Here is a 21,598-nt window from a genome sequence, read left to right on the forward strand (position 1 = left end):
AGATGGCAATAACCCGGAAAAATCTGCAGAGGGGTAGGCTGGGAGGGCGATGAGGAATACGTTGGAGGAACATCCAATAGAAAGAACGTTACCAGTTGGTAAGTAACTTGTTCTTCGAGTGGATTGTGTCCTCCAACGTATTCCAGATCTTAGATAGACTCCCAGAGCAGTATTTTGTATAATTTCTCTGGAGGAGGGGTTAGATTTTTTTCAATGCCCTTAGATGGCGGAATAATGCACTGCTTTTCCAAAAGTCAGCTCCTTAGACTGGGAAGCATCCATCCAGGTTATAGAATTTTGAAAAGGTGTGTAGTGAAGACCAAGTTGCTGCTTCGCAAATGGATCTTATTGGAACACCTCTTTGAAAGGCTGTCGAAGAGGCGATGCCTCTGGTGGAATGAGCCCTTCACCCTTCTAGTGGGTCTTTCTGTGCTAGTCTGTAGCATTCTGAAACGCAAAGCACGATCCAGCGTGAAATTGTCTGTTTTGTCACCGATTGACCCAGTTTCCTTCCTGTGTAAACTATAAACAGCTGTTTGTCCACTCTAAGTCTGGAAAATCTAGAGATGTAAAAGCTTAAAGCTCTTTTTGGATCCAACCTGTGTAATCTTTCCTTCTCCTTAGAAGGATGGGGTGGAGGATAGAATGAGGGTAAAACAATTTTCTGACTTAAATGAAAATCGGATATTACTTTCGGTAAAAATGATGGTTTCACCCTCAACACAACTCTGTCCTTATGGAACACAGTATAGGGTGGCCCAGAAGACAGTGCCTCCAATTCGCTCACTCTTCTTGCTGATGTTAAAGCAACTAAGAAGACAGTTTTCCATGTTAGTAATCTTAATGGACATGTGTGCATAGGCTCAAAAGGAGCACACATTAAGAATTTTAGGACTAAATTGAGATCCCAAATCGGTACTTGAAATGGTTGAGGAGGAAACAGATTAGTGAGTCCTTTTAAGAATTGTATTATCAAAGGAATTTTGAAGTAGGAGCATTCTTCTGACGAGCGCTTGAAAATGGAAAGCGCCGCAAGGTAACCTTTTATTGTTCCAATATTCAGACCTCTATGTGCTAGGGTCAGAAGGAAAGATAGTACTTCCGGAATAGAACATAGAAAAGGATGGACATTCTTTTCTCTGCACCAGTTGCAAAACTTTTTCCAACGGCAACGGTATAGAGACTTGGTTGCTGGCCTTCATGCCGAAAGCAACACCTCCATAACATCATCTGGAAGGTTCCAATCCCTGTATCTCAGCCTTTCAGATACCAAGCATGAAGGTTGAGCGCTTTGACCTCTGGATGGAGAACCTGACCGTCCATTTTGAGAGAGAAGGTTCTCTCTCTGAGGAAGACGATGGAGGACAGATGGACATGTCTAGAAGGTCTGGGTACCACGTTCTCCTGGCCCAATCCGGGGCAATTAGGATCATGCCGCTCCCGAAGCGTCTCAGCCTCCTGATGACCTGAGGAATGACGGAATCGGAAGGAACGCATACAATAGTGGGAATTCCACTCCACCACGAACGCATCTCCCAGGGCTCCTCTTGGAGGGAAATTCCCTTGAGCAATACCTTTTGCATTTTCGGTTGATACCGGTTGCAAATAGGTCTACTTGAGGGGTTCCCCAAAGGGCGAAGATCTCTTGAATGACTTCCTGAGACAGTTCCCATTCGTGGGACACCATGCATTGCCTCTCTGCACAGAGGTAGTGACCCCACACCACCTCTTTTGTTTAGGAAATGCATGGCCACTGTGTTGTACGTCATTATCAGGACATTCTTTCCCCTGACAGATGGCAGGAAGGCCTTCAGCGCCAGTCTGATTGCCCTCAGCTCTAAAAGGTTGATGTGTAGTTTGGACTCCAATGGATTGTCAAATAGTTGGCATGAGCTCCCCACCCCATGAGTGAGGCGTCCGTCACTACTGTGATCTCCGGCCATGGTTGCCAAAAAGGTTCTCCTTTAGAACGTTCTCTGTACAGGTCCACCATAGAAGATCTTGTCGGACCTTGCTCGGAATCTGAAGAAGATCCGTCATTTGACCCGAGAACTGGGACCACTGAGTCTTTAGAGCCCATTGAAGGGATCTCATCCTCAAGCATGCCTCTGGCACCAGGAAGATGCAGGATGCCACGAGGCCGAGTAACCTTAAAAAGCCGTAAGCCTGGAGATTTTGGGCATTTTGGAATTTGGAAACCATCTGAAGATTGCCTTGAGCCCTCGACTTGGGAGGCAAGCTCTTTCCCAAGGATGTGTCTAATACAGCTCCTATGTACTGAAGCTGTTGGGAAGGTGCAATTTGCGACTTCTTGAAATTGAGGGAGAAGCCCAGTCTGTGGAGGAAGTGGCAGGTGACTTTCAGATGATCCAGTGCTTGCTCGGTAGGGGTAGACATGAATCCCCCCTCTCCTGAGGTGTGCTGCCACCACTATCATTAACTTGGTGAAGACCCTCGGGGCGGAGGTCAATCCGAATGGCAGGACTCTAAACTGATAGTGTGAGTCGCCAACTACGAACCTCAGGTATTTTCTGTGCTTGAGATGAATCGGCACATGAAAATAAGCATCCTGGAGGTCCAATGACACCAACCAGTCCTGAAGTTGAAGGGCCTGAAGGATCTGAGAAAGGGTAACCATCTTGAACTTGTCCTTCCTGAGGAACTTGTTCAAGTTTCTTAAGTGGAACTTGTTCAAGTTTCTTAAGTCCAAGATGGGTCTCAGTCCTCCGTCCTTTTTGGGGAATCAAAAAATACGGGGAGTACCATCCCTTGTTCCTCTCCGCTGCAGGTACTGGTTCGATAGCACCTTTCTCCAGCAGGGTTAGAACTTCCCACTGTAGGAGCGGGTTTCAAAGACTTCAACGGGTGTTTCCCTGGAGGATTGCTTTGAGGTTGCATTAGAAAAGGAAGGCAGGAGCCTTGGGCTATTATTTCTAGAGCCCAAACTTCTGAAGTAATGGCTCACCATTCTTGCAGATGCTGTGACAGCCTGCCTCCTACAGGTGTTTTGTGATGCAAGTCCTCAAAGTGGTTTTGTGGTGGATGTTGCAGCCGCTGATGGTAGGGAGGCTGCAGCTGGAGCTGGCTTTTGCACGTTTTCCTCGTCCACCGCGAGAGGCCTTTTTCTGGCCCCTTTGACTGGCCATTCACCTTTCCATATGAGGTGTAGTAACAATAGGATTGTCCCCTCCACGATTGTTCTTGCGCACGAAAAGGCTGGGGTTGCCTAATAGCAGCTCTTAAAGATTTGGCAGGTGCTTTTGAGGTCTGCTACCTCTCAAGGCTCTTGGCAGCCTTGTTGCCAAAAAATGTGAGACCCGTCAAAAGGCATGTTCAGAAGGCGGTTCTGTACGTCCGGTGCAAAACCCGACTTCCGTAACCATGCAAATCTAGGCATTACCGTGCTAGTGCCCATGGACCTGCTTATACTATCCGCAGTGTCCAATCCAGATTGAAGGGATTCCTGCATGGCTTCCTTTCCATCTCTAACGATGGCTAGGAACCCTTCCCTTTCTTCCCCTTCTGGTATGTGCTGACAGACAGCCGGGGTTGCTGCTGGCCGGACGGTATTTTGAGGTGAGGGATTTATTTACCGGAGGAATAGAATCCGGAGCTTCCCAATTCTTGGCCACCCTGTTTTGCAAGGCTACATGAAAGGGTAGTACTGGGTCTTCGGTGGGACCATGGTCCAATATATCTGTTAAATCATCTTGGATGAATTGGGCTGGTGGTCTAGCCCATCCTAAGGAATCTACTACCTTCGTCATTAATTGAAGGTATGATGGACTGGCATGCTCTCCTGGTTCTGGTCTGCCAAAGTCATTCTCAGGAGATGTGTCAAAAGGTACATTTTCCTCATCAGATCTCTCCTGCTCCTCAAAAATTGAGGTCAGGGATTTGAAAAACTCCTTCCTGGGGAGGGGCTTGAAAACCTTCTCTGGGAGAGGAGGAGGAAGAGGTCTAGTACCGGGCTCTGAGGAAATTACAGGTTTTGTAACCTTATCCTTCTCTTTTTCTGGCTTTCCTGGCTTGGCTGGAGCCTTTGGTGCCGAGGGTTTCGACGTCGATAAGGGCGTCAATGACATAGTGGTCATCGAGCCGGTCTTGCCTTCGAGGTGTGATGGGTCTCAGGCGGCGTTGGTGACCTCGAACGGTCGACTCGAGCATTTTTCGCTCAGCGTCCTGGAAGGTTCCCTATCCTTCCTTTTTCGATCACCCGGGCACAAGGGCGCGCGAGTGTCGGAGCGATGACGCTCCCGGCCGGCTTCCAAAGAAGGCGCGGACCGAGGCTTTGCTTTCTCAAACACCTCCATCATTTTGAACCTGAATGCTTCCCACTATTCGGAAGACGAATGTTTCGTGGGGTATTTCATCCTTTTCGGAGACTCGTCTGATGACGAGGTGGAGGGAGACCTGTGGCGTCGTTTCTTCGATTTTTTTGACGAAGACGACGAGCGATGGGAATCACTTCGGGACCTAGATCGATGCCTTTCGCGTCGAGGAGATTCCTCCTCACGAGATCTCGACTCGACGCTAGAGGCTTTACGATCGGTTTTTCAACCTACCTGTAGCTTTCCTCTCCTTTCTCGCAAGGCCCTCCCCGTCATCGCCTGACACTTCGTACAGGCCTCCATGTCATGGCCTTCTCCGAGGCACCACAACACTCTCGGTGCAGGTCCGTGATTGACATTTTTGAGCCGCACGACTTGCACTTTTTGAATCCCGATCTCGGAGTCGTGGTCGGCGTCGATGGCGAGGACATATTTCGTTTGTTATTATATATTATTCTTCACAGAACTCGAGGCGCGCCGAATGTTCGAAGCAACGTATACTGCGGAAAAACGGAACTGAGGCCAACGGGCACCGCGCGTGCTACTTATACACCCGATGACGTCACCCTCGACGGAGGCCTTCGAGGGACTATCGACTCGACATCGACGCACGGCGCCCTCTGCCGAAATTGTTTTCCGAAGAGCAGCAAAGCTGGATGGAATACATCTAAGATGAGGAATACGTTGGAGGACACAATCCACTTGAATTAAGGTTATTGCAGGATCTGAATGTCAACATTACCAATTCCAAGATGATGTACGTGGCAACTGGTCCCCCAAAGAGATGGACTATTTTCTGTAATGAGGCAAACTTAAGAAGGAGTTCATTGGTATGATTATCTTTTTTTTCTCTACATAGCTTAAACTGTCCTAAACATATAGTGAGAAACCGGAGGGTATTCTCATTCCTACTGCCCTTGCATCCTCTTCTCAGGTGGCCGGGGAAAGGCCATCGCTCTTGAATCCTGACCCTGGGGGTGGAGAAGCAAGGGAGGATCATCTGGGTGGAGGGTCCTGAGCGATGTGGAGTGGGGCAGCCACAGGAGAGACATGGTATCCCTCATTCCCCATTGAAGAACAATCTAACCCTTCCCCAGCCTTTATGGGCTACTGAAAAACCTCTCCCCTCATTTTCCCATATTGTTCATCTGACAGTACTGAAAGAGGAACAAGCAACTAGGAGTAGTGAACACTAGTAACCTAGTTCACCACTCTAGTACTGAGACGAGGAAGAGGCGACTGAAAGGAACAAAAACTAAAAATACATTTTACCACTCTAGTACTGGGACGAGGAAGATGCCTGTGAGGGTCGGGCATCTCCCATTAATTATGGTCAGGCAAGCCCCATTGAGAATACACACCTGCAGCCTGTCAAGTGGTTGCAGGTGTATAAATGGAGAAACATGGATGCCTGCAGGGGACCCTTACTGAGAGGAGGCAGCCTTGGTGGGACTAGAGAAGGAGCCAGGACGCTGGCCGAGATTGCACTAGACCTGAGGAGCCCAAGGCGAGAGAGGCCGTGAGGTTGTGAGAGGTGTGGGAGCTTCCATATACCAATACCTGGAACTGCGGACTAGCTGAACAGAAAGTGGGACGCCATCTGTGTCCCTGAAGAGACAACGGAATTGCCAGCGAGTGCAGCGCTGCAGCTGGCATGCGAGCGGGGCTCACAGAAGCCAGTTCGCTGACCGTAGAAGCAGGAGGAAGCAGCAGAAAACGCGGGGGAGCACACCAAAGACCAGCGAATGTTGAGCAAGCTGCACAAGACCAGGGCACTCCTGGCAGGCCGCAGAAACATGAATAGGTATTGAATGAAAAGGAAACGTTAAACTAATTTGAATTGGGTATCTCGAATACCGAACCCAATGAAAACGTGCAACCAAGCCACATTATGCAATTAAAACCCGAAACAAAGTGAAATTAAGCATACTGAATATTGAACTGAAGGAAAACTTTAACTTAAGTATATTGAATGCTAAATTGAACAGACCGTTAATGGCAAAGCAAATGGCAAATGAGAGCTTAAGGGAAAGTGCCCATGTGAAAGAAACATACGGAAAAGAACGCAAGGGTGTAAGAGTGCCATATAAAGGTGGGGCATGAATAAGACAGTCTGAAAGCAAACTTTATGAACAAATGCAATGCGGCAAGGCCAAAGACTGGCAAGAGGTGTGTGACACATGGTGGCAAAGCCAAGGGGCTGACTAGGAGAAACCATAGGAGTGTAAAACTGCACATAAAGCCAAGAGGCCAAGAAAGAGGAGTTAAGTAAATGTGATTCTGAACACAGGGGCAAGGCAAGATCCTGTGTGGGCTGAAGAGCCTAAGGATCCTGGTTGCGCGACTTATGATGGGTGGACCAGGTGGTCTGACAACTGCGCCTTGACCAGTGAGCCCTAAATTGTGAAAACTAAGAGACATTGTGAAACAAGCGAAGAGTGGTGTTGAACCTTTTTGACTAAAACAAATACTACGTTGAAGTCTTGGGGAAGGGAGCACTGGGAAGTGAAGAATTGCAAATGCTGTCTCGAGGACAGAGCCTCAAGACCCTTTTCTTTGGAACTGTGTTGCATTGAACTTGGGGAAGGGAACCCCAAGCTTTTGATTTGAACTTTTGGTTTGAACTGTGGTGTGTTGAACTTGGGGAAGGGAGCCCCAAGAATTGTGTGGAACCATATTGTCTTGAGTGTGGGAAAAGTAACTTGAGACTTTTATGGAAATTTCTTGAACTTGGGCATGGGGAGCTGAAAAGAAAGCTAAGAGCAAGACGAAGCTCAGAATTTTATGTTGAACACCATTTTTTCTTTGATTATTGACATCCCTACACATTGTTTAGCTTTAGTTGTGAGAGTAAGGCGGGGTTTAGGACACAGATAGACTTTTAAGTTGAATTATTTGCTTAGTTGTGTTCAGGTAGAGAAATCCCACCTTAGCATAGGGCAAGTTAGGCCTCCTACCATCCTGACATCTGAGTTAATACATTATATAATCATTTTATTGTGAATTAGTCCAAAATCTGAAATTTTAAAAACTTTACACAAAAAGACATAAATCATTCAAATCTACTAAATATATGGAATCATTACTACTTCAATTACACACAAATGGTCATACATAAAATAATAAGATGGTCACAGATGTAATAATCATAATACTAACAATGCTAATTGTGTTAAAATACCAGAAAATAATAATGAGAGTGTGCTATACATCCATCCCCAGAAATGTTTGCAGTAGCAATGTCAGAGTGCCGATGATGCTACTACTACTCTTCTTGTTCTTGATCTCATTCTTACTCTTGGTCCCCTCAAGCTCTTTATCATAAGTCAGCGTAGGTTAATAAATTACTTCCGTTTGAATTTTGAATCTGTTGTCTGTCTTTTGCTTCATGATACCTTCACATATAAAAGCAACAATAGATGCACCCAGGAAACAAGTTGATCTCAAGTCCTTCTAGGGAGTTCAATTCTTCTCAGTGTGACAAATCAAGGGCATTCGTCTCTTCTCCCCATTGAGGAGCCACCCCCTCCGAGACTAGGGAGGTGAATCCGCTAAGCAAGACCCTTCCTAGGGGTCTGGAAAGTGGGACCTCACTTAGGAGTGACACCCCTCTAGGGGACAAGGACTCCCATTCCTGCAAGAAACTCCCAAGCAAGAATACAATGTCTGTATAGATGAAAAGTTTAAAGACAGACTACTTCAGATTTGAATCCAACAAATAGTGTTACTTCTGGTCTGAATCCAACAAATAGTAATACTGTTTCCATATCTTTGGCTTTCGATAATTCTGGTTTCCACTTGAACTCAACAGCTTAAGAGGAACAAAATGCACCTTTGAAATACACTAGCAAGAATAAAGCCTCAACAAATAGTGACATTTCTTCAATCTCTTTGGATTCAGATAATACTGTATCTCGCCTGAACTCTAGTCAAAGAACAGCGACATAGCCCTTTTGTTTGTAAGGACATGCATACATAAAAAGATGAGGAACCTTGAATGGAGGAGAAAGAATCCTACGCAGAGGCGAGCCCCTGGCGGCGAGACATCCTGGAGGGGCAGACACACGCTAGACCACAGAGTAAACGGTAGCGAGGAAAGATATTGAGATGCTCCCAAGAAACCGGAAGGCTGACATGCTGACCAGCGAAGAGACCTGGGTCAAGGAGGAGAGCGAGATGGTCAAGCAGCTGTCTCGCCTGTACTAACTGCTCAGTCCTAACAGCTTACCCTCACTCTCTCCACTCCATTGGTGGGAATCTGAGGAGTCTGTTGCATGCTGGTAATTGTAGTCTTTTTCTAACCACCTGAAAGAGGAGAGAAAAATACCTAGCCAGGACAGAGGCAGATATGCATCTGGTCGGGAGGTACCAATACATATTCACTGATCCATGCATAACAGGGTTCACCACCTCCCAGGTCCTTGTAACCCCTTGACAAGATCACACCAATGACCCGGGCACGAAACGGATGAATAATTTAAAAAGGGATGCAATTAAAATATAAAGAAATACATATATGCGTACACTATAAACTTCTGTAATGATAAAGAAAACTTAACTTCAAATCATTTCAAAATGTTCTGAAATGTGATTTTTTGTGGCAATAAAATTACAAATATGATCAGATATGTGAGGACAATGTATTATAATGAATACACATTGTTACAGACTTACTTTAGATCGCTCCACATCTTCTTCCATATTGTCTGTGTTCCCAACCACATATTGTAGCTGTCCTTTAGTACTAATAATCTGTAATTGACATTGGCAACATATCAAATCAGAAGGTAGTTACCTGTCAGACTATTTCACATGAAGTTTATGTTTTTACAGGAAGCAAGATTACCAAATACGTAACACAGAAAATTTAGAAACCATCAGATCAAAATGCATCATATTTATAGAGGACTCGGTCTAGTTTACAAAATCAAACACCAGCTTCCAGCAGAACGTCCTTTTGAAGCACTTATGTGGCAGTTATAAACAACCTACAGGCTTTTCTGAACAACTTTATTCTGTCTGAATAACAATGAAGGGACTTCCTAACCTATAAACTAGTCTACGTCATCTCTCTCTCAGATCAGATACATTAGAAACAAAAGTAGGGAATGGAATTTCTTAATAAAAAGTATTTTAGGTACAATCGGGACAGGAGTACTTGACAACATGTTTTCTCCTCATAAAAGAGCTATATGGTGCCTCAGTCAAGGGAGCCTGTAAATCACTTCCTACTTGCAGACGTAAACACCACTAAACCTACTGTTAGAAGAGTGGTCAAATCAATAGTTACTTAAGTCATAGGCGTAAATGTTTATGCACAATGAAATTAAGAACCAATTACAAGTCCCATTTAGAATAAGGCTTCCTCACTGTAGGATGAAGCCTAAGCAACCATTCAAAATGCCCCCTTGTCACTCGTTTTCAAGACAAAAAGGACTCAACCTTTACATTTCTGTAGACATGATAGCTGCCAAACATACTTTGTATGGATAAACATGGATAGCAATGAAAACACAGCAGGAAATGCAGGACAAAACTACATCCAAACGATAGCAAATTGGATTTAAGTTTTCCTCAAGCGCCCCCTTTAAGTGAAACTGTGCCATTTGATTCTGATTCGTTTCTTCTCTGCATTAAAAACAGACCTACTCTGCAGACAAGTCTACAAGACGAAACGCGAACGGCCAGGGAATGTGGAAAAGGGATGAATAACTAAATCAATGGCAAAATAGATCTTCATTAGGAAGAAGCCAACTTGGAAACTGAGTTAAGCGAACCAGTTCTAAGAACCACATTCACATGGGTCAGAACAGAGCAATCAGAACTATACTTCATAGAGAACTCCTGTGTAGTTTTCCTGTCACTGTTGGAAGAAGAAAGGGAAAACAGTATAGGAACATGTATTGCCAGGTGGGGATTAGAACATCCTCTACATTTGTCTTTCCATTACTCACCCAAAAAGTACAATTTGAGCCGTGGACATTTGTCCAAGTCAAGAAGGTATCGACTGTGGGCTAACCTCCTCTGCTGAATACCAAGTCTACTACATCTTGTTGCAGGGGTCATTCATGCCAAATTCAGAGTAATCTGATCAGGCAATTCACCTTCTAATTGAGATATCCTGGAACATGTGTCAATGACAAATGCATGTTTCTCTGAACAGCTTTATTCCAGATCTCTATATCAAGAAGGAATCATGTTTTTGAGGAGTGTTTGTGTATATCAAACATTGCTGGTTTGTTCCGTTAGCCTGTATTAGAGGGGAAAAGCCAGTGAAAGATACTTTTAGATTTAGAAAATCAATACAATTCATTTTTCTTAAAGAAAACAGGTGTTGCAAATATCCAGCTCCCTTACTGAAACCTCTCTTTCATAATGAGGCATGCTGGAGGACAGAGTCGGACAAAGCGGTGACATGATATGAACGATTCTTTATTAAACAATACGAAAAAAGGTCCAACTCTCCCTATTCTAAAGGGTATTCCCTACCCAACTAATGAACACTCGGATACTTGTTGTGAGGGTGGTTGTCCAATGGAAAAAGACCTGTGCTCTGTCCAAACCTACCTAACTTTAGCTCTACCACTATATACACAAACAATATAAAGAACACCAGGAGAATGACTCCCTTCTCCTGGTTCACTGGTATCCACTTTGGGGATTGTGTTTAAAAGTGTTTTAACTAAGAGTTCATGTTCGACAAAGATACAGAACACCAGGAGGATGACTTCCTCCTCCGGGTCCAATAGTTCACTGTCTTTGACAATATCCTTGGCAATCTTTGCACTAGTATCTGAATCCACAAAACTGTTTTGGGAGGCCAGAAGAATGACTCCCTTCTTCTGGTTCACTTGACTCTTGATGACAATATTTCTTGACTGTTCTTATTAAGCTTTGAACTTTTCTCCAGGCTTTCTCCAGAGTTGATTTAAGTGTTCCTGCTTCACTTTGTCCTTGGTTATTTTTGCCAGAACCACAGACGATGGAGATCACCTTCGAGGCTTTGAAACAATTACTGAGACAAGGGTCATCTCGAGGCGTTGGTCAATTTGCAACAATTATTGAGGCAGGGAGATCACTCCTGATGCTTATTCCACTTACCACAATTACTGTGACGAGGGAGGACACTCCCAGGTTTGAGTCCATCTTGGTTACTTTTAAAACCATTATTGAGATGAGGAGACTCCTCCCAAAGCCTTCTTCCCTTTGATTGGTTTTAACACGATTACTGAGACGAGGGAGATAACTCCTGATATTTTCATTAGCTTGGCAAGAATTATTGATATGAGGGAGATCACTCCTGATGCTTTGATACGTTTTCCAACAATTAATGAGACATGGGAGATCCCTCCTGATGCTTTGATCAGCTTTACAACAATTACCAAGATGAGACAGTCAAAAGGCCGAAAAAAAATATCGAATGACAAAAATATCGAAAATAAAATCTCGAGAAAAAAAAAAATCGAATTTTGTATTTATTTATATATATATGTATTTTTAGGGTCAGGTAAGTAAAAAAAAGGGGTAAAATAAAAGAAATGAAAAAAGGGGCGTTGGGGGGAAAAAACATTTTGAAAAAAACATTTCGAAAAAAACGTACTAAAAAAAAATTCGTTTTTTTTTCCGAGATTTTTTGGTTTGACCTTTTTTTTCGATATTTTTCTTTCGGTCTTTTCACTATAAACCGAGGGTGATACCTCCTGATGCATTTGTTATTCTCCCCCAATTCCCTATCTGGTCTTCCGTGGATCCAGCTACCACTTTCTTGCTGGGACCACATCGCCGGCTTCTGTTTTGCTTTGGCCGTTTGCCGCTACTCTTTCCTCACTTCTCTCAGCCCCACTACAGTTCTGAAGGGCCTCTGGTACACTGGTATTGGCATTGTTAAGGGACCAACCAGTCCACCTCGCTAATGTTACGCCACTCTTAGCCTGATCCTCTCTTCTGCATTGGTTGAGCCTCCTTCCAGTTCTGAGGCTTCCTCCGACTTTCCAGTCGTATCTTCTCCACCAAGGACTTGCTTCTCCATCTCGCATCTTAGTTGCTGAATTTGAACTTTCCGGGCAGATGCGCCCAAACCTTGGTTTCTCTCTGGTTCACTTTCAGGCAGTCTTATGTCTACGTTTATGGTCGGTAGCTGGGTCATCCACAGCGGAACGTCAAAGTCCCTTATCTGTATCAATGATGCACTCTTCAGGCCTCCTCAGGGCCACCTCTTCTCAGTACATTAGAAGTCACATTAAAGAGTATTTTTCATAACTCCTGTATTAATCGTCTTCACAGTATTTCCATAAAACAATGAATTAGGTTTTATAGGAAGAAAGGGAGGAGTGTCACAATAACAGAGTGGTACTATCAGTGGCTTTTCTTCCAGACCTTAAGCATTTGGGGACTCAAAGGTTAGGGAGTTCCCCCATTAGATGGAAATCACCATCCCCATGAGGGAAGTCCCTCCCTGTGTGGTCCACCTGCGTTTTACCAACCCAAGTGGGAATATAGGGTAGCAGCCTCACATCCCTAGCCTCACAGTTAAGGGCTCCCCCTCCACTATTTGTCACAATACCCCAACAAATCTGATGTTCGAGAAAACACAGTGTTAACACACAAATGAACATGAGAAAACCTTGAAGGAGATTTCACGTTTAAGACCACTAAGTGAGAACATTAAAGAAAGGAATTAAACCTTTGGAAAGACCGAGAATGAAAGTGCTGAATCCAATGTTCCATCAAATTAAATTGAATATGCCTTCAAATGAAACCGCAATTGTATAGGGTGTATGAGACCCAAAAAGCCTATAGAACCATCAATCTGTACTAACCAATGTTTTGGAAATGCAAAACCACCTGAATACATACTGAAATTCTGTCTGTGGGCAGCAACGGTCTGCCTTTTTGAGTGGTCAATACTAGACCTATGAACTGCAGGGATTGTGCTGGAAGGACTTTTTGGAATTGTTTGAAAGACACAATTAGAGAAGACATCCATGACTATGTCAGAAACAAATTTGGTAATAAAGCCCTTGTGTCGATCTATACCAGGAAGTACCAGCCCAAATGCCTAAGGCATGACCACGTTTCCAGCGGATATGGCCTGAGGAAGTCATCACTATCAGCATCCCAATGGATGTACATCTGCATTCATGTGGTTTATGTATTCATGTATGTGATTTATATAGTACAAACCTAGCTAAAAAGCAACAGAGTGCTGTACAATTGAGGGAGCAGTAAGTACATAGTTAGGGGGGGTAATGTGGCATGGTGGAGTAAGGAGGGGGTCAACGGGATGGCTTTTTGGCAATAAACATATCAGCAAAAGGAAAAATAACCTATCTTTCCATATTTCTACAAGGATATCCCTATCTAAACAAATACCTAGGGTGCACGCCGTCAGGATGCATGTCAAAACCAAAACATTGTTCTCTGTCCAGAGCAACTACACTATTACACTAACCCTACCACTTATAAACAAACAAAAGGATTTAACAAGCTTGTGACGAGAATACCAGGAGAATGACTCCTTTCGCCTGGTGTAATAATTCAGTCTTAGGCTGGGTTAACAGCAGTCTTCTGCAATATGGTCTATTTTACCAATATGACCATGAGAATGGCACCCTTCCCCCTTGTCTATCTGTAAGAATCTTGCAGGCTGTTCTGTTACAGGATTTTGTCTTCTGCAATAGGGTTTGATTCCATTCTCCTCGTCTACCTGGTGGAATCTTGAAGGCTGTTCAGTTACAGTCTTTTGAACAAGTCTTTAGTCTCTTGACTTCCTCCCAGGGGTTCTTGGGACTCTGCCTCAAAATTCTATAAACTATTCTTCTTATGTTCCTTATACTTGCAGGGCTTCCTTGGCTCGGAGTCTGCACTTTATCATTGGGGAGCTTGCTTCCAGACAGTTCTCGACTTAATAGACGTTTGAGGCTTATTATGTTCACCACTGTGACAAGGGAGTCCACTCCAGCGGCACTCTTGGCTATCACTTGTTGTGACCACTGTGACTAGGGAGTTCACACCTGATGCGCTCTGTACTTTGGCTGTTTTGTAGATTTCTATTGTAACAAGGGAGATTCTTCCCGTGAATTACTTGACTCTTGGTTCTCTGTGTATCACTACTGTGACAAGGGAGTGGACTCCCGAGCAATGCTTGACTTTAGTACCTCCCCGGTCCCTACCCAGCTTGCCAACAACTCCAGTTACCATCACCTTGTCTGGGGAGTGTGACCGGTTCTTCCCGGGGTCTCCGTTCAGTGTTGCTTCAGCACGCTTCCCTTGCATGCTCTTCTGCTGCTTCCTTTCGGTCGCTGAAGCTATGCAGAGCTGTATCCACAGCGGTCCGGGTGTTATGGGACCATGGGGTCCACCTCTTGGTCTTTGGTGTTCTTCCCACTTCAGTAGAAAATCATTCTCCCACCAGCTTGTGTGGCTCCTCTCTACTTCTTGCCCGAAGACCGACTGTTTTTTGGGACTTTGGATGCCACAGGTTTGAACTTCCCAGGCTGCGCAGGACGGATGTCGGCTTCTCTCGCGGTTTTTCCTGCTTCGCCACCACCTTAGTCCTTCCTCAGTCTTTATGTTATATAGCTGGGCCCACCCCATTGTAACGTCAAAGTCTTTCCTTGGTGTTCTTGATGCAATCATCATGCCTCCTTGGGGTCACCTTGTCACAGTCACTTGGTCAGACCTCCAGATAAAGCGTGTACCAGGCCTTTTTACACATGAAAATCTTGTAAATACGACAGCTTTTTTATTTTCCTGGGTACATTTACACACAGATTTAGAGCAGAGGGCAGTGGAAAAGGTCAGGTTACTTGACAAAAACCAGAAGGCTTCTTTTGATGTTTATCTACATGTTACGCTCACCTGGCTCCCACAGAGACGTCGATCTGAACTGGACAGCTGCGGATGTAATTGCAAGCCACCTCTAAAACAAAATGTATTTCTCTGAAGCCTTTCAAGAAAATAAACCGCACACTGTGATAAAAGGAATGGTTTCTTTCCATTCAGCTTCAGAAGCACTGTGCATGTTTTCCTAGAATTTTAGAATTGTATAACTAATAAGATGGAAAACTAAGTTGCAATTGAGAATTCATATTTTTTTGACAAGTTATGCTTTTTGTTTCCAGTGAAACCAAACCAGTGTTGCACAATTGTATCTTTCAAAGTTCTGGTGCTGTGTGCATAATCATGCGGAGGCAGATCATTTTTACACTTACATTTAATTTACACTCTAATTATAAAAACAGTGTGTAAAATGATGACTATGCACAGTCTAGTTTACATCCATTCAACCTTGCAGTCAATGGGGTACATTACTATAAATGGTCAGTGGCAGCAGAGTCTTTGCTCAAGGGTGAGTGATTGTCATTACACTGATCACAGGTGTTCTAGCCTCTCAATCTTCAGGACTACAATTAAAACATCCAAAACCTGACTCTCAAGGAAGCGCAAGCGCTGTTCAAAAACAAACAAATGAAAGTTACATTGGTAATTGAAATAGAAACTCAGCAAAACCTGTCCCTGTGATAATCCAGATAGGTATTTAACTTTATGTAGCGCTTCATGAATGGCTCATCATACATCTAGCTACTGTGATTATTATACCTCAGTTGATATTCAATTAACCAACCTCTAAAGGATGTTAGCCTTTAAGATAGCTCAGCCAGTAGAGCACTCATTGCTGCAATCTGTGCGTGATCTGTAAATTGCGGGTTCGAATACCAGCAGGTCCTACTCGGCCTTTCATTCTTTCGGGGTCGATAAAGGAATACCGACTTTGATTTGGTGGTAATTGTGATAAATATGTTCTATGCACAGCGCTTTGCCAAAAGAGCTATATAAATAACCATTTGACCACTAGATTAGATAGAATTTAGCATGGAGTCCTTGCCTCTCTGCACTGTTGTATCATAACACTGGCATACCATTAGGTAGTAATAGCTCCAGGAAATTAGGACTTTCATCAAACATCAAAAGACAATTCTGCTATTGAATCTCCAAACACACAATACAATTCAGGTTTGCTTTACTATATAATTGGCTAGGTTTTTGTGATTTCAACATTTAAATATATGCAGGAGAGCTATATAATTGGCTAGGTTTTTGTGATTTCAACATTTAAATATATACAGGAGAGCTCAAATGGCCAGAATAATTAAAGGTGTATTCTGTCACAATGTAGAAAGCTGCCGCATAGTAATGATTTCCACACAGTTTTTGCACATGTCGGCTGGATGTCGCATACATTTTACTCTCTTGCAAAGGAGAAAAGTCATTTTTACCCTCTTAAAACCACATTTACTCCAAAATCTTATCTGGAGCACTGCACTTGGTAATACAATCTGTGGTTCCTCTGCATATTTTTTTGGCTCTTCCTCGTCTCAGTCAAAGCAGATCTTGAAGGTGAGTTAGAAGAGACTTTATAACAAACAGTAGACACTGTCAGGTTGGATGTTAGATGGCTTTACCAGGGTAATGGCTTCTGGGTTAACTGGTACAGAGAGGTCCTTCATGGGACAGGAGTCCTTATCCCCAAGAAGGGAGTCTCTCCCTGTGAGGTCCCGCATTCCAACACCTCTAGGGGGACTACTGGGTAGCAGCCTCGCCTCCCTAACCTGATAGGGAAGGACACCCTCTGGGGACAAGTGACAAGAACCTGTGAATCATCACAGGAAGTAGGGTTGTCTTGTTAGCCTATGTCCTCATTTGTCGATAAAGTGTTCAGTGAAGAACATGGCTTTCAATTCTTTCTTCAATCGCGTAGTCTTGCTATTGCAGTGATTGCATTAAATTCTGGCAATATCTTGGCTCTCGGTGTTGAATTGTCCTCCTGAGATGGTGATCTTTTGAGTATGAAGGTGTCTTCCATATTACAGCTTAGTGGGTGATGCCAGTTTGAGTCCTTGAAAGTAGGGGAAACGTGATTGACTATCTACAGTCCTGCAATGTGATGTGCTGCTCTTAGGAGGGGCCCGAGTTGTGGTTGGGACACCTGCCATGAGAGCATTGCCATCATCCAGGTGGGAGAGCAACAAGCCCAGGTAGTCCGAGGCAGGGATCACGAGTTTGATTTGGCACAGGAATGAGAGTTTGTATCATCCTGTTTGTGTGTTCTTGTCAGTGTGTGCCTTGAAGGACAAGTTGCATTCAATGGTGACGCCAAGTGACTTTGCACTAGATGTGAGTTGGGGGAGAAGGTGTTGAGATTCCTCTCGATCGGCTAGTTTTGAACTTTGGTGCGTTTGGAGGCAACTTTGAGGAGGCTGAACTCTGTTTTGGGGTTGAGATTCAGGTAGGCACTTGACATCTAGGCTTGAATAGTGGAGAGGAAGATGTTCAGTTGGTGAATGCCATTCAGTAAGTTGACCTTCAGGTACAGCTGCATGTCGTCAGCATACTGGTGGATTTTGAAGTTGCATTTCGCTACAAGTGCTCCTAGAGGCTCATATAAAAATTGAAGATACCAGGAAAAGTTGGACCCCTCTGGGACTCTGCAGGTAACCAGGCATTGATGGGATGTGTATTGGTGAGGTAGTAGTTAAATCATTGAAGGACTGCAGCATTGAATCTTATGCAGGAGTACAGAGTGTTGAGTAGTGCTTTGGAGTTGACTGTTGAATGCAGTATAGAGGTCGAGCAGAAACAGGAGGCATGGGTCATCTTTGTCCATGATGAGGAGTGCCTTGTCAATGACCTGTATGGTGGCTGTCTTTGTGCTGCAGTTTGGACAGAAGCTGCACTGGTATTCTTGAAGTAGGTTGTGTTGGATAGTCATTTAATGTACCTGGTGTTCAATGGTATTCAAGGATCTTGCCAATGAAGGGTAGATGAGTGATGGGGTGGTAGTTTGCTTGGTCGCCCCAGTTGCGTGTGGCCTTTCTTTAGAAGGGGTAGCATCTGGCTAGTTTTCAGTGCATCAGAGAATATGCCTTGAATAAGTGAGGTATTTAAAGTGTAGAGGAGAGGAGTTAGGGGGTTTCCTGGGATGTTCTCAAGTATAAAGGCAGGGATGATATCCTCGTAAGAGGTGGCCTTGAGTAATGCATTAATTGCATTCAGAAGCTACAAGAATGTGGTTTGCATAAGTCAGAAAGTCTGGTCTCGCCGCAGCTTCAAGGGAGATCTGTCGCTTTAGTCAGGAATCACAAAGAGCTAATTAAACAGAGAGACCCTTTGATCCACAAAAGAAGGAAGATGGGTGGGACTTAGAATTACATGTTTTCACCCCTTTACCTTTTCTGTTGCAAAGCACTCTGCTTATAACCTCAGGCATACAGACGATTGTTGGTGGGGACCCAGGATTTGTTCCTTAAGGTAGGCTTAGCATACACTGATCACTGTGGTCCATTTGGCTTTAAAAGAGGGCTGAGTTCCTCTTTTGGAAAGATCACCTGAAGACTTTGCAAGGAGTAGCAAGAACTCATCACTGGACCATGGCTGAAGGTACAGTCTGTCTTACATCTTACGCCAGTGAAGGAAGGCCAGGACCTCCAAGAGGGAAGCACAATCCCTCCCCTGAACCTCTCCCAGGGAACAGAGAGAGATACTGAATCCAAAGGATCCTCCAGCAGCTCCAGAACCAGTACGCAGCCAGCACACAGCGTGCCCTGCTAGATCTGCAGCAAGCTTCCTAGGTGGGAAGTACCAGAGAGTCGCTGAAAACGAAGGACAAGGCAGCACTGCAACACTTTCCTCAGCCTTGGGACAACCGCCTTAATGGACGACACAAGCCCAGTGAAGAAGCTAGGAGGTGTGCATCGACGAGCAACTACTGACGTCTGCCTTAAAGGTCGTTTTTGAGCCAGTCGAGCCCCTCAAGCTTCAATCGACTGCACCGCTGACGGTTCTTGCACCTCAGTCACTCCTACCATCCGAGACGCCTCGACCAGTGCTTCTGACCCGCCGACCAGCACTGAGACGATTCCTGACCCTGAGCCGCTTTGTAGGCTAGCCTGTAGCCATCCGACAAGCCTTGCTCGCCGAACTGCCTGCTACGTGATACCCGCTGCTATCTCCCATCTTGAACTCTGTCGCAGAAGCTGCAAAGAGCCCTGAAACCGACTTGACTACAAGCACAAGCTACATTGGGGTTCTGTAGCCCTGGTCCTTCTCCAAAGATCCTCTAGTGACACTCAATGACCCATTGCTCCCTTTGTGTTGAAACCAAGTATCCTTTAACTATTGTGATTAATTACTTTACCGACTACCCTCCTGTCAGTATCTAGAGTGCATCCGTTTTCCTTCTTGAAACGGTCTGTTCTTTACATTACTTCACAGGGCGGGTTGTATTTTGTAGTGTGCTAGAATAGTCTGTTGTGATAATAAAGTAGATATTTATATACAAAATTGACTGGACAGTCCCTTTTATCATTGGATAATAATTTTATTTTCGCTGTGTTGCAACTAACCAACGATCCACGACCTTGTGGAGATAAGCCTGCCGTTCCGTCCACGTTACCAAAATTGGACAAGGAGGTTTATAATTTGCTTGTGTTTCCACTGTTTTCGTGCCTAACACTTGTGTATAGGCGCGTTATAAATGCCATATCATATCAATCTGTTCGGATCCCTTATGGTGTACTAGAGGTGTGGGGCTGATTGATGGATTCAAAACCGATATTCATCCCTGGACCACTGGTGCCCAGGAAGTTGATTTGTCACAGTTACCTATGATGACTGTTTCAAAACACTATGGGAGATTCCAGGGGACTTTTTTACTACAGCAAAACAGGTTACCCTGGAACAACCTCATCAAGACTTGACACCTGTATGGACTGCTAATATAGAATAGAGTGATAGAGTGGCCACTCATTTTCCTCATATAAAATGTATTAAGACAGGGAAACAATCCACAATTTTAACAAAACAATGTCACACTAAGGTTCTGCAGCAACAGGACATTACATAAAAACCATATATAACATCTTCTTGATGCAATATCCAGTGATTTTGCCGAATATAAAATAAATTATTAATTTTAAACTAATAAAAAAACAATGAAAAAATACCAAATTTATTTTAAAAATATATTTAGGGTGGGGTTAAGGGGTTCAATCTTGTGGGGAGGGGGTTAGGGTAGAGTTTTAAACATTAAACAATTTAGTATTTTTTTAGTTGTTTTAGTTTCGGTAAATAATTCTTTATTTTGTTAAAATCACAAAGAACCTACTCACCATATTCATCAAAGAAACGTGGGTAGCCCTCTTGGTATCCTCTAGGGCTCATTTCTCACCTAAAGCCCAATGCTTCGACCCTGAGGGGCGATACGTTATGGCGACGGGGGAGGTGAGAGGGAGGTTGCTTACAGCAGTTTGTATATATGCCCTGAACTAGGCCCAAGATCTCTTTTGGGAGTGTATGTGTCATGATCTCTGCTTCCAAAAGGTCAGGGTTTTCCCAACTCCCTTGGAAGCAGATCCATAACCCAGGTTCCGAGTGCCAACCAGTCCCAATTGGGACCTTTTGGACCCAGTCCTGGCGCTAGTGGCACCAGGCTCATAAATATGCCCAGTCCCAGCGCTGGAAGCACCGGGCTCATAATGCTTGGGTGGACTTACCTGCAGCAGACCATGCTGCTTACTTGCCTGCCAGTTGAGCCTCTGATCCTCTTCTGTTTGGAACTACTTTTCCTGTTGGGTGGGGCAGGAGCCACTCCCTAGATTCAGAACACTGGAACTCTTCTGGAAAGCAGGAACTCTTTTCTTACCTAGGTGTGGCTGTGGAAGGAGAGACCTAAGCACTACAGGAGGCTATTTAAACCACACCCGATGAATGAATCTTGCTTTGCGTTATTCTGCATCCTCTGCAGCAGAACGCTCATCGTGTCTTCTGCATCTGATCAGGGGCCTAAGGAAAAAGGCTTACCATCCTGAATCCAGTCTTCAGCAACACCTATAAAGACAAGAAAGAACAGGTTAGCATTACGGTCTTCAGTGACAGCTCTTCACTTACCTGGTCCATCGGCTGTCACAAACGCCTCGCGCTGCATTCCGGCATCTGAAAGACAAAGGCTTACCTACTCTTCGTGCGCTCCGGAGGTCTTCACACACTGCATTCCGGCATCTGAAAGTCAAAAGCTTACCAACTCTTCGCACTCTCCGGAGGCCTTCGGCGCTGCATCCCGCATCTGAAAGACAAAACAAGGTGCGTTTAAAGACATTGGGGAACTTTAATACTCACGTGCCATTACTCCTTTCCACATCTAACCCAGTGGGTATTCCGGCACCCTGCAGCCGCTCCGAACTTGTACCTGCAAAATAAAAAGACAGTTA

At 44.4% G+C, this 21,598-nt stretch overlaps 1 protein-coding gene across 2 annotated transcripts in view; it reads right to left on the reverse strand.

Annotated features, from left to right (window-relative positions):
• The window catches only part of USP8 (ubiquitin specific peptidase 8), a 1,053,131-nt gene that overhangs the window by 376,546 nt on the left and 654,987 nt on the right, over nt 1–21,598 (reverse strand). Inside the window, exon 12 of one of the 2 annotated variants that reach the window (XM_069624966.1) lies at nt 9,006–9,083. The exons of the other annotated variant lie outside the window; for it this stretch is intronic. Coding sequence (XP_069481067.1) covers nt 9,006–9,083 — 78 coding nt within the window. The remainder of the gene's footprint in view (nt 1–9,005; nt 9,084–21,598) is intronic. 2 annotated transcript variants of the gene reach the window in all.

This window comes from Ambystoma mexicanum, chromosome 11 (assembly GCF_040938575.1).
Source record: "Ambystoma mexicanum isolate Mex_15411 chromosome 11, UKY_AmexF1_1, whole genome shotgun sequence".
Classification (NCBI taxonomy): domain Eukaryota; kingdom Metazoa; phylum Chordata; class Amphibia; order Caudata; family Ambystomatidae; genus Ambystoma; species Ambystoma mexicanum.